Source organism: Rhizophagus irregularis, chromosome 16 (assembly GCF_026210795.1).
Source record: "Rhizophagus irregularis chromosome 16, complete sequence".
Classification (NCBI taxonomy): domain Eukaryota; kingdom Fungi; phylum Glomeromycota; class Glomeromycetes; order Glomerales; family Glomeraceae; genus Rhizophagus; species Rhizophagus irregularis.
In genome coordinates, this window is record NC_089444.1 from 3,506,569 (window position 1) to 3,520,271 (window position 13,703).

The following is a 13,703-nucleotide window of genomic DNA, read 5'->3' on the forward strand; positions in this document are numbered from 1 at the left end:
TTCGCCCATATCCTCTAAAACATGCTTTCTTTTAGCCTCAATCACCAAGTTCAATAAACCCACGAGATGACAGTTGAAATCTGGTATGCCGGGAGTGTCAGTAGATCGCCTTAAATACACGTTGTAAGCTTATTTAGTACCAAACAAATATTAACGTGAATAGCAACATGAACATCTTTCTCAATTAACACCTCTATATCTTGGGTAATTTGCAGTCTCTCGAATCTTGGTTGTTGGTCGAAGCGAAACCTGTTCACTTGCTCAAAAAAGTCCGCCATAGAAATACATTTGTTGGTTGGTCACTATTGACCTTTGTAGTGGACTTCGATGTTAGTACACAGTCCGGAGAATATGTTATAGGTGGCGGAATACACGACAACACCCCTTGTCCCCTTCTAAGCTGAGAACGAAAAAACGTGTTAAGTGCTACGAGTGCAAATGACGAAAAATTACAGACCGTACCAAACACTTACGTGGCAACTTTACTGATAACATGAATATGCCTCTTAGGCGGTTTCTCGGCCCAGTGTTATTTCTCTTATTGCAAAGAGTTCGTCCCCGTCATTGAGTGTGAGATTCCCCAAGAGATAGTATTAATCGTCACATTCCATAACTTTAAGTCCTTCACTTTGAAACCAGCAGGAACATTTATTTTATCTTTTATAGTCTATTTGAAGTGGCCGACAAGCTGGTCCTTCTCAATATCGACAGGGAAAGCGTTCGCAAGAGTATTTTCTTTGACCAAATAGAGTAACGTGATAGTCATTTTCGTATTTTATACTGTTTTTTGCGAAATGCTATTGGCTCAAGTAAAAAAGAATTTTATTTGCGAAAAAATATTGAATGGTACTATATGTGAGAAATTTAGCCGTCACACAGACCCTGTTGTATGACGCATTTATTTTGTCGCACAGGAGTACATGCATGTGGCTCATTGAACATCCGCCGAGCTGCTCCAGACTTGCTTCGAATTCACAAAAGCTCGGGGTAATCGAACACGCCTATTACTTTATCTTCCTTTATATTCTTGACAGTAATAAAAGTGTCCACCATTCAAATTAGATATACCGCTCAATATAAGCAAAATATGGTACAATAAGTTAGACAGCCTGTGATCATTTATTTTTATTTTTTTTTTGTTTATACCTTTTAAAAAAAATTATTTATCAAATAAATAATATTTTAATAAAGAATATTAACTTTATGATCGGTACACTTCTTGTAATTGAATAATGTAGCATTTTTAAAGGTTGGAATCCAGCGTCGCCAAAGAAAAAAATTTTTTAACTAATAAAGCAATTGGTTACACTATTTTTCAGCCGAGTTGCAATATAAATTTGGTTAGCTACTTTCTAGGCAATATCACCAATTTGTATAACATCGTGACCTTAAACGGCAAGTATATTTTGATCAAACTTGTGAAATTAATATATTATGACGCAAATTTATCATACTTAGGAACATTATTCTATAACATTTTAAAAAAAAAAATTTCTGGGTAAATTAGCTCAAAAGCCATTTAAGGGATAATTAATTTGCAAAAATGATTCCCCGAAATGTATTAGTAGTTCGGAGACGGATCACGAATTAAGTTCTATTCATTTCAACCAGATAGATATTTATTATATTATTTTATTAAATCCTCCTTTTACTTTTCCAATTAAGTTTAATTACATTTAAATAGTTAAACTTGATGTTTGAATTAGGCATACAACTTTAAACATCTTATATTTTCAAATATTTTTTATACAATTTTATAAACAAGGTTACGAGGTTCATTTGTTATGTATAATGTAATATCAAAATAATTTAAGTGCTCAAATCGAACAACTTTATTTACAGTATATTTATACGAGCTATGAGTTTATCATATGTAGTTTTGAATTATATAGTAAATAAACACCTTATTAATCATCCATTAATCATGTATCGACTATCGAGAAAAATTGGAGCTTGAATAAGAATGATGTCAGTTTATCTGATACAGAAATTTGATATAATCAATCCCGATAAAATGTTTTTCATTATAATTTCTTTATTTGTCTTGTCTGTTATTGTTACGATGCGTAGTCTTCTATATCTTTAATAGTTATAATAATATTTACATCCGAAATCAATCATCTACAATAGTCGATATGGTTAATATTTATAGTATGATATTAATCTAAAAAGAACGAAAATAATAAATTAAATAACAAGTAATAAAGGATAACAATTTAAAGTTATATACTCAACTAAGTTTACATAGTTCCATCAGAGTCCGCATGTTATTTTTTTAGTTATTATCCATGACAATTTTGAGTAAATACTAATTTCACGTTAATCGTCTGATCTTTAATGACAGGTTCATAAGAAAAAATGTGATCGGAATTTTTGATATACAGTATCCAAAAAATCACTATTTTTTTTTATTTTATCATAAAAAAATCATTATACCGATTTTTAAAGAAATTTGCTTTTTTTATTAAAAAAAAAACAGCAGACCAATTTTTTAAAAAAATTTAATAAAATGATTTTTATTATATTTCATTACAATCTAAATAAGAAATCTAATTCACACTTTTTAGCGATTGCACCATAATTTTATGCCACGAGAGATATAATTATTTGGAGAAAGTTCTTGGATAATAAATCCACGATCAATACGATGAAATATGAAATAATGTTAACGGAAAAAATATATCTAAGTATAATATACTCCTTTCATTTTTTCATTTTCTTTTTCATTTTACTTTTTTAGTATTTAATCATTTTATTATTCAAAAGAAAAACTAAGCTATAGTTAAATTTATTTAGATTATAGTTTAGTAAAATTTAGTTTAATATATTTTTATATTGTATCTTATCCCTTTGATAATAAATTATAAAGATAAATTAAGAGAAAATTTTTATTGATTTATTTCATAACTTTTTTTACTGTCAATTTTTATTTTGAACTAATATCATCGTATATATTTATGCATCCAATTAGTTATCTACATATAAATATTTTTGGGTTTTATGGCTGAAGTTGACTAATTATCATGTGGCCTAAGTAAATATAATATGTAATGTACAAAATTCACAAGTAATATGTCACAAGACTCTAACGCTCACTTATAATTCTTTAATTTTTTTTTCTATTTAATTTTTCCTTAATAAAATGATCATGAACAACAATAATGTATTACACTATTACTCATGTATAATTAGACTAATTTAGGTATACAAGAACATTTGGCATTTTTGCTTCAGTATATTGTAGAGAAAAACTCTGGCATGGGTTCAATTTATAGTACACGTGTTCCAAATAGTTATGTGTCAGATTATGATATATTAGTATTAAAGTTGAACATTACCAAAAGTTTCTCATTTTACAATTTACTGTAAGAGTAAGAATTGAATTTCTTTTAATTCACAAAATATAAAATGTGAGACATATTTGATGCTAGAGTCATAGGAGAAGAAAAATTAGATTAGATTAATAGAAATTAAAAATAGGGTAAGAGTTTTATCAAGGTTCTCGCAATTACACTATGAATACTTATTTTATAGTACACGTTAGTAATTTCATCCCCAGAAAATCCAAACTTTTTTTAATCATATTAATGGTTATCATTAATATTATATACTACACAAGCAACTAACTAGTACGGGTCAAAGTTGGTCAAAGTTTTCCTTTGAATATATTGCTGTAATTTGTATTTCTATAAACATCATAATTAATCAAATAATTATGTCTTTAATCTTACTACTTTAAATTGCTATTTTATAAAAATGCATTGTAATATTATATTATTAAAGTGATTTATACATGCATTGGTGACTTGATCTGGAATAATAATTCAATAAAAGATAATTTACTTTACATATCATGAAAATTTACATGATTTTTGGTAAGCTACGCGCTCAGGTGATATTTAACAATAAATTTTGGAACGTGTTTCACCAATAGAATGGTTTATTTTGCATACGATCAAATGAACATATTATGCATCCACTGAAAATTACTGTATTTACTATGTCAAAAAAACAATTTGTTGAGTTTATTTTTATATGAATAATTGAGGTACAAAATTGTAAAAATAAATTCAAGAAAAAAAAAATATGTGATCAAAAATTTGTGCTTCATTGTAATAATTTACTTCGGCAATAATATTCATAATTTACCAGAAGCTTATTGAACAAGACCTGAAAAAAACGGTTGAAATTATAGTTCTAGAATTCGGTTCAATAACTTTATAGAATTGGCAGCTCCAATTCGTTGATTATAGTAGATGAGCAATTGTAAGTCATAATTACCTGTTATGGATTACTTTGGAATATTATAAACTAATCAAATAATTCTTGAAACTATTATCTATTATTAAATAAATTAAAAACGTTATCAAAATAGTATTCATGATTCCATAAAAAATCGTATTGGTAACTCTTATACAATGAATATATTTATAAATTTTAGAATACCGGTAAACGTAAATCACACACATTATAATATTAGTTTTCTCAAATAATCATTAAAAAGTCATCAAAGTCAACACAAATTTTTAAAGTCTTGAAATACTTGAAATAATTTTTTTTTAATTTCCTTTTCTTTTTTAAAAAAAACGTATAACGTTTTTATTAAAATAAAACATGCATAATTACCAAATTACGGTATATTAGACCATATAAATAAAATAATTCGTTTCTCAAGAATATAAATAGTAAAAAGTAATCCGGCCGTCCGGGAAAATAATTTATTTTAAAAAAAAATTAGATTTCTGAAATATGATTGGGTTAAAAATTTTTTCCTATCTGGTGACCCGCATGAAAATTTAAGATCGATTAGTATGTAATTAAATAATGAAAAAAATATTTATTTTTAAAATTTTTTGGACCGGCCGGTATCATGTGACTATAAAATAAAAAGTGTTTTTCGTGACGTTCATGTGACCCGGCCGCTGATGAGAAATTAACAATTTTATTTATATGGCCTTACAAAAAAATGTGTTTAATTTTTAACTCTTCCATACGTGGAAAAATTATGTTGTAATTTATAATTGCTCATGCTTTATATTTTTTATATTGTAATTTTTTTGAATTAAATATGGTCTAATATAAAAATTTTTTTTTTTTTTTATTAATAAGACATTATTAAAACAATACTTATTCATCTATATTACAATCAAACTGAAAAAGGTTATGTATTTTTTTTACAAACATAAAATTCGTTTCTTTTGTCAGACAATAAATTTAAATTCCAAGCGACTGTTTAATATTCATTGGATACTATTTGGTTTCTTTGGCTAATTATACGACTAATGCTGCGGTTGTGTAGGTTGAATATTTGTTACAATAATATTATGATCCAAAATATTTTCTGATTTTAGATCAAAATTTACAATGAGCAATAACGTAAATAGATTTACGTGTCACATTTCTATTAAATTCTCGTTGTCACGTGAACTTTTAGTATTTATTATCTCCTGGCCATTATAATTTTAGCCATGTGACATTTGCGAAGAGCAACTAAATTTGTTGTACAAATATTTTACGTCACGTTCACATTGTTATACGTGTAACCTTGCACATAAAATTGCGTATAAATAAACTTTTTATTATAAATTTTTTCCTTGCTTTTGAAATAATGTCTTCTCAAAATAAAGAAATTGAATATTCAAGAAATTCAAAATATTTAAAAGATATATTTACAAATTGGATTAGTGGGAATGAAAGAATTGATGCTTTCATTCAAAAAATGCAATTAAAAATCGATGACTCTGATAATACAGTATTAGAATGGATACCACATAATCAGTTTGGTCAAATTAAAGAAATAGACAAAAATGACCTTATAACAGTGTATTCAGCAATATGGGAAGTTGGCCCATTATGTAAGGAAAATATACAAAATGAAAGTTATTATACAAGAGATTCAAATAAAGAAGTTGCTTTAATATGTTTACATAATTTACAAACCCCCATAGAATTTGTGATAAATGAGGTATAAAACTTTTACAAAATATTTTTATTATTTCTTTTTACTATAGTATATTTATCTCTTTTATTCATATTTAGGTTAAAAAATATTCAACAGGAATATTTGGCAAAGATATTATTAAAATATATGGAATATCTCAAAATCCAATCACAAATAATTATATTTTAGCTCAAAAACATATTACCTGGATAAATGGAAATGAAAAAATTGATGATTTCATTCAAGAAAGGCAATTAAATATTGGTTTCTATAATGATGTAGTATTTGAATGGATACCATATAATCAGTTTAATGAAATTAAAGAAACAGGCAAAAATGGTTCTATAACTGTATATTCAGCAATATGGAAAAATGGCCCATTATATTATAGTAGGTATACAGAAGATATAAGAGATTCAAATAAAGAAGTTGCTTTAAAATGTTTGTATAACTTGCAAAATCCTGTTGATTTTCTAATAAATGAGGTATAAATTTCTATAAATGTTGTTACATTTATTATTATATTTTGTTAATTTTCTGTTTATGGTTTTAGGCAAAAAACTATTCAACAATAATTGGCAGATCTTTAGCATTATATGGAATATCACAAAATCCAGATACAAGTAATTATATTTTAGTTTTTACCTGGACTAGTGGAAATGAAAAAATTGATGATTTCATTCAAAAAAGACAATTAAATATTAATTCCTATAATGATGTAGTATTTGAATGGATACCATACAATCAGTTTAATGAAATTAAAGAAACAGGTAAAAATAGTTCTATAACTGTATATTCAGCAATATGGAAGAATGGTTCATTACACAAAGAGGATAGGCGGAGTAATTATTATACAAGAGATTCATATAAAGAAGTTGCTTTAAAATGCTTACATAATTTACAAAACTCAATTGACTCTCTAATAAATGAGGTAAAAGAATTTTATAAATATTATTACATTATTTAATAATATTATTAATTTCTTGTTTATGGTTTAGGTTAAAAAATATTCAATAGAATATGATGCATTTCTTTTATTGTATGGAATATCTCAAAATCCAGATACAAATGAATATATTTTAGTCCAAAATAATTTAATAAACTTAGTAAATTGGATGAGTGGAAATGAAAAAATTGATAATGTCATTCAAGAAATGTATTTAAAAATTAAAAACTATTTGAATGTCTTCTATAATAATTACTCCACCTATACTCATTTTGTAATGGATCTTTCTTCCATTTTGCTGAATATACAGATATAGAACTATTTTTGCCTATTTCTTTAATTTCATTGAACTGATTGTATGGAATCCATTCAAATACTTTATTATCATAAAGAAGTTGCTTTAAAATGCTTACATAATTTATAAAACTCAATTGACTCTCTAATAAATGAGGTAAAGAATTTTATAAATATTATTACATTATTTGTTAATGTTTTAGGTTAAAAAATATTCAATAAAATATAATGCGTTTCCTTTATTGTATGGAATATCTCAAAATCCAGATACAAATGAATATATTTTAGTCCAAAATAATTTAATAAACTTAGTAAATTGGATGAGTGGAAATGAAAAAATTGATAATGTCATTCAAGAAATGCATTTAGAAATTAAAAACTATGGTGACATAATATTAGAATGGATACCATACAATCAGTTCAATGAAATTAAAGAAATAGGCAAAAATAGTTCTATAACTGTATATTCAGCAAAATGGAAGAAAGGTCCATTACAAAATGAGTATATGTGGATTAATTATTATAGAAGTCATTCAAATAAAGAAGTTGCTTTAAAATGCTTACATAATTTACAAAACTCAATTGACTCTCTAATAAATAAGGTAAAGAATTTTATAAATATTATTACATTATTTGTTAATGTTTTAGGTTAAAAAATATTCAATAAAATATAATGCGTTTCCTTTATTGTATGGAATATCTCAAAATCCAGATACAAATGAATATATTTTAGTCCAAAATAATTTAATAAACTTAGTAAATTGGATGAGTGGAAATGAAAAAATTGATAATGTCATTCAAGAAATGCATTTAGAAATTAAAAACTATGGTGACATAATATTAGAATGGATACCATACAATCAGTTCAATGAAATTAAAGAAATAGGCAAAAATAGTTCTATAACTGTATATTCAGCAAAATGGAAGAAAGGTCCATTACAAAATGAGTATATGTGGATTAATTATTATAGAAGTCATTCAAATAAAGAAGTTGCTTTAAAATGCTTACATAATTTACAAAACTCAATTGACTCTCTAATAAATAAGGTAAAGAATTTTATAAATATTATTACATTATTTAATAATAATATTAATTTCTTGTTTATGGTTTAGGTTAAAAAATATTCAATAGAATATGATGCATTTCTTTTATTGTATGGAATATCTCAAAATCCAGATACAAATGAATATATTTTAGTCCAAAATAATTTAATAAACTTAGTAAATTGGATGAGTGGAAACGAAAAAATTGATAATGTCATTCAAGAAATGTATTTAGAAATTAAAAACTATGATAACTTAATATTTGAATGGATACCATACAATCAGTTCAATGAAATTAAAGAAATAGGCAAAAATGGTTCTATAACTGTATATTCAGCAATATGGAAAAATGGTCCATTAGTATATAAAGATAATGGACAGAGTAGGGGCTATTCAAGAGATTCAAATAAAGAAGTTGCTTTAAAATGTTTGCATAACTTACAAAATCCTGTTAATTCTCTAATAAATGAGGTAAAAGAATTTTATAAATATTATTACATTATTTAATAATAATATTAATTTCTTGTTTATGGTTTAGATTAAAAAATATTTACCATTAAAATATAATGCGTTTCCTTTATATGGAATATCTCAAAATCCAGATACAAATAATTATATTTTAGTTCAAAATAATTCAATAAACTTAGTAAATTGGATGAGTGGAAATGAAAAAATTGATGATTTCATTCAAGAAAGACAATTAAAAATAAATAACTATGATGATGATGATATAAATAATATAGTTTTTGAATGGATACCATACAATCAGTTTAATGAAATTAAAGAAACAGACAAAAATGGTTCTATAACTGTATATTCAGCAATATGGAAAAATGGCCCATTACAATATAATGAAAATGAATATATAAGAGTTTCAAATAAAGAAGTTGCTTTAAAATGTTTGCATAATTTACAATACCCTGTTGATTCTCTAATAAATGAGGTATATAATTTAAATTATTATATATTATTGTTGGTAAATATATTTACTTCATTATTATATTTTAGGTCAAAAAATATTCAACAAGTATGCTTAATCTAAAGGTTACCAAAATATATGGGATTTCCCAAAATCCAGATACAAATGATTACATGTTGGTTCAGAATAATTTTATTTGGATTAGTGAAAATGAAAAAATTGATGATTTTATTCAAAAAATGCAAATTATGCAATTAGAAACTAAAGTCAATTGTGGTGATATATTATTAGAATGGATACCATACAATCAGTTTAATGAAATTAAAGAAACAGGCATAAATGGTTCTATAACAGTATATTCGGCAATATGGAAGAATGGTCCATTAGTATATAAAGATAATGGACAGAGTAGGGGCTATTCAAGAGATTCAAATAAAGAAGTTGCTTTAAAATGTTTGCATAACTTACAAAATCCTGTTAATTCTCTAATAAATGAGGTATAAATTTCTATAAATATTATTACATTTATTATTTTTTTTTAATATAATGTTAATTTTCTGCTTATGGTTCTAGGCTAAAAAATATTCATCAAAATATGACAAATTTCTTGTATTATATGGAATATCACAAAATCCAGATACAAGTGATTATATTTTAGTTCAAAATTACCTTATCCTGAGTGGAAATGAAAAAATTGATGATTTCATTCAAGAAAAACAATTAATTATTAATTCCTATAATGATGTAGTATTTGAATGGATACCATACAATCAGTTTAATGAAATTAAAGAAACAGGCAAAAATGGTTTTATAACTGTATATTCAGCAATATGGAGAAATGGACCATTACATTATAGAAAATATACAAGAGATTCAAATAAAGAAGTTGCTTTAAAATGTTTGTATAACTTACAAAATCCTGTTGATTCTCTAATAAATGAGGTATAAATTTCTATAAATATTATTACATTTATTATTATACTTTTTTAATATAATGTTAATTTTCTGTTTATGGTTTTAGGCTAAAAAATATTTATCAAAATATGAAAATTTCTTGTATTATATGGAATATCACAAAATCCAGATACAAGTGATTATATTTTAGTTCAAAATTACCTTATCCTGAGTGGAAATGAAAAAATTGATGATTTTATTCAAGAAATGCAATTAGAAATTGAAAACTATGATGATATAATATTAGAATGGATACCATACAATCAGTTTAATGAAATAAAAGAAACAGGCAAAAATGGTTCTATAACTGTATATTCAGCAACATGGAAGAATGGTCCATTAGTATATAAAGATAATAAATACACATGAGATCCAAATAAAGAAGTTTCTTTAAAATATTTACATAATTTACAAAACCCCATTGACTCTCTAATAAATGAGGTAGAAACATTTTTTAAATATTATTACATTTTTAATAATAATATTTATTTCTTTGTTTATGGTTTAGGTTAACAAATATTTGAGGATATTTCTTGAATTATATGGAATATCTCAAGATCCAAATACAAACGATTATATTTTAATTTTTAACTGGTTAAGTGGGAATGAAAAAATTGATGATTTTATACAAGAAGTGCAATTGAAAACTAATAATATTATTATGCTTGAATGGGTACCATACAATCAGTTTTATAAGATTAAAGAAATAAGCAACAATGGTTTTGCAACAATATATTCAGCAATATGGAGAAAGGGTCCAATTGTTAATTTCTATAAGTATAGTTATAGAAGAAATTCAAATGAAAATGTCTTTTTAAAACAATTACACAACTCACACAATCTTACTCGATTTGTAATAAATGAGGTATAAAATTTTACAAATGTTTTTAACTTTTAACATACTAATTTCTTTATTCATGTTTTAGGTTAAAAAATATTTAACAAGTAATAGTAGTTTTCTTGTAATATATGGAATTTCCCAAAATCCTGATACCAAAGATTATATATTAGTTCAAAATAAACCTATAAATTTAACTGGGAATGAAAAAATTGACAATACAATTCAAGAAATACAATTAAAGATATTAAAATATGATGATCTAATATTTGAATGGGTGCCATACAGTCAGTTTGATGAAATTAAACAAATAGGAAAAGGTGGCTTTGCTACAATATATTCAGCAATATGGAAGGATGGTCCATTATATCGGGGGAAAAATATGAAAGAGATTCATATAAAGAAGTTGCATTAAAATGTTTGGACAATTCACAAAATCACGTTAATGAATTACTAAAAGAGGTATGAAATTTCTCTATACTATCTTTATAAAAGTGATTTTGATTTAATATTTTAAACCAACACATAGTAGTATTTTAAAAGTATATGGAATATCTCAAGAGCTGGATACAAAAAATTATATTATTGTTCTTCATTATGCAGCAGGTGGAAGTTTTGATAATTGGATAAATATAAATGAAAATTATAAAAATTTTAATTGGAAAAAGAAAATACAAACATTATTGTATATTGCTAGTGGCCTTAGAGACCCTATAAAAATAAATGTCTGGAAAATGTCTATGAAAATGTCCGGAAATTGTCCAGAATAAATCTGGCATGTCCAGAAATTGTCCGGAAAATGTCTATTTTTTGCTACAAATTTGATACCTAAAATTTTGACATATCCGGACTTTGTCCAGAATATATCCAGAATTTGTCCAGTATAAAATTTTAGACAAATTCCAGACAGATAAACCTAGACAAATTCCGGACATAGTAAAAATTCAGATAATTTGAGCTGGACAAATTCCGGACATGAAAAAATTCTGGACAAATTCTGGACGCTACTTCCAAAAAAGGATAAATTAATTTTGTAAAAAAATGCAAAAAGCACAAGACTGACATTCATAACCTTCTTTGTCATACTAATTAAATTTGCTGAGCAGGCAAAAATACTATATATCTATGATATAAAACTTTAAGTTAAAAGCAATTATAATGATGGTCACCTGTTGATCATCTTTTTGTGCCAAATTTTATGAAAAAATATTTCAGGTCAATTTCCGGACAAATTCTGGACAAAATGAGTGTTCGGAAACGAGTGTGTTTTCAGAACAATTTCCAGACATGGTACCTGGCATTTTCTAGACATTTTCTGGACAATTATTTAGACAAATTTTCCGGACAATTTCTGGACAATTTCCGGACACTTATTTTTTATAGGGAGAACTCCATGATGAGCAAATATTACATCGTGATCTTCATATAAAAAATATATTATTCAACAATCCTTCCATAAAGTCTAACATTAAAACATATATTTCAGATATGGGATTATATGGAGAGATTGGTAATTTAGATAAAACAAAAATTTATGGAATTATTCCTTATGTGGCACCTGAAATATTAAGAGGAAACTTTACACTAAAGTTGCAGACATCTATAGCTTCGGTATGATTATGTATTTTGTAGCAACTGGAAGACAACCTTTTGACAATCGAGCACATGATTGTTGTCTAACATTAGACATTTATAATGGAATTAGACCAGAAATAAATGAGCAAGCAGCACCAAGATGTTATATTGACCTAATGAAAAAATGTTGGGATTCAAATCCAGACAACAGACCTGATACAACAGAGTTGTCTAAATCACTTTCATCAATTTCTATGAATAATCAATATAAGACAGAAATTGAAGAAGCAGAAAAGTATAGAATTTTACATCTTTCTTCATCAAAAGTAGATAGACAAGTAAATACCCATCCTCAAGCTATTTATACATCTCGATTACTTAATCCTTTACAGAAAATCTTCCAAAGTATACTGATGATAATCCTGATAATTCTGAATGTTTAGATTGTGCAATCTAGATGAATAATTTTACAGATTTAGCTTACATAAAATTATATAATATAAACATTTGTAATTAATATAGTATTTGTTCAACACTGATTATATAGAATATTGTAAATGATCATAATTTATCATAAAATTTCACTTATTTACATAATAAAATCGGTTTGTAATTGAACAAATTAGCTTAAAATCTTATTAAACAAATTTGTGACAAAGCAATCGATTAAACTATGTTAAATGAAATAATCATTTATTTTAAAAAGTAAATTTCTTATAAGCATAAGTTATAATAACTACTAAATTGTTAATAAGAAGAATTTGTTTATTTTATATCCTTAATAATAACAATAAAAACATAACAATTCATCAATCTTAAGCTTTTATAACATAAACGTAGGGATGGCAACGGTCGGTCATGGACAGTCATCGGTTGATATGTCTGACCATCTGACCGACCGTTTGACTGACCAAACAAAAAAATGATCTTATGCTTTTTTTACAAAATAAATCAAATAATAAATCAAATAATAATTTTATAATCATTTTGCTTAAAATGATTAGTCAAATGATCAGCGAAATAGCCAGTCTGGTGGTCAGTCAAAGCAGTTGGTCACACAAGTTTGGCCAGATGCCTTTAACCAACCAATATTGGTAACAGTCATGACCAGCGCAGTTAATATAATAACTCATCCTAATTGGAAACAATAGTAAATTAAGATGTGACTTTAAAAATATTACAGGTTGGCTAA

The 13,703-nt window shown here is 25.6% G+C and overlaps 2 protein-coding genes across 2 annotated transcripts; both read left to right on the forward strand.

Annotated features, from left to right (window-relative positions):
* Nucleotides 1-5,596: 5,596 nt before the first annotated feature.
* On the forward strand, nt 5,597-10,969 carry OCT59_008466 (uncharacterized protein; the record flags this gene model as incomplete). The annotated part of the gene is made up of 12 exons (XM_066142485.1): nt 5,597-5,965; nt 6,040-6,426; nt 6,495-6,872; nt 6,940-7,083; nt 7,385-7,783; nt 7,830-8,228; nt 8,295-8,696; nt 8,764-9,168; nt 9,234-9,641; nt 9,718-10,042; nt 10,229-10,440; nt 10,607-10,969. Exons 1-12 carry the CDS (start codon nt 5,609-5,611, stop codon nt 10,967-10,969), a joined length of 4,179 nt encoding a protein of 1,392 aa, XP_065999364.1. The 5' UTR covers nt 5,597-5,608.
* Nucleotides 10,970-12,424: 1,455 nt separating this feature from the next.
* Nucleotides 12,425-12,968, forward strand: OCT59_008467 (uncharacterized protein; the record flags this gene model as incomplete). Its single annotated transcript, XM_066142486.1, has 3 exons — nt 12,425-12,446; nt 12,716-12,849; nt 12,918-12,968. 3 exons carry the CDS (start codon nt 12,425-12,427, stop codon nt 12,966-12,968), a joined length of 207 nt encoding a protein of 68 aa, XP_065999365.1.
* Between the last annotated feature and the right edge of the window lie 735 nt (nt 12,969-13,703).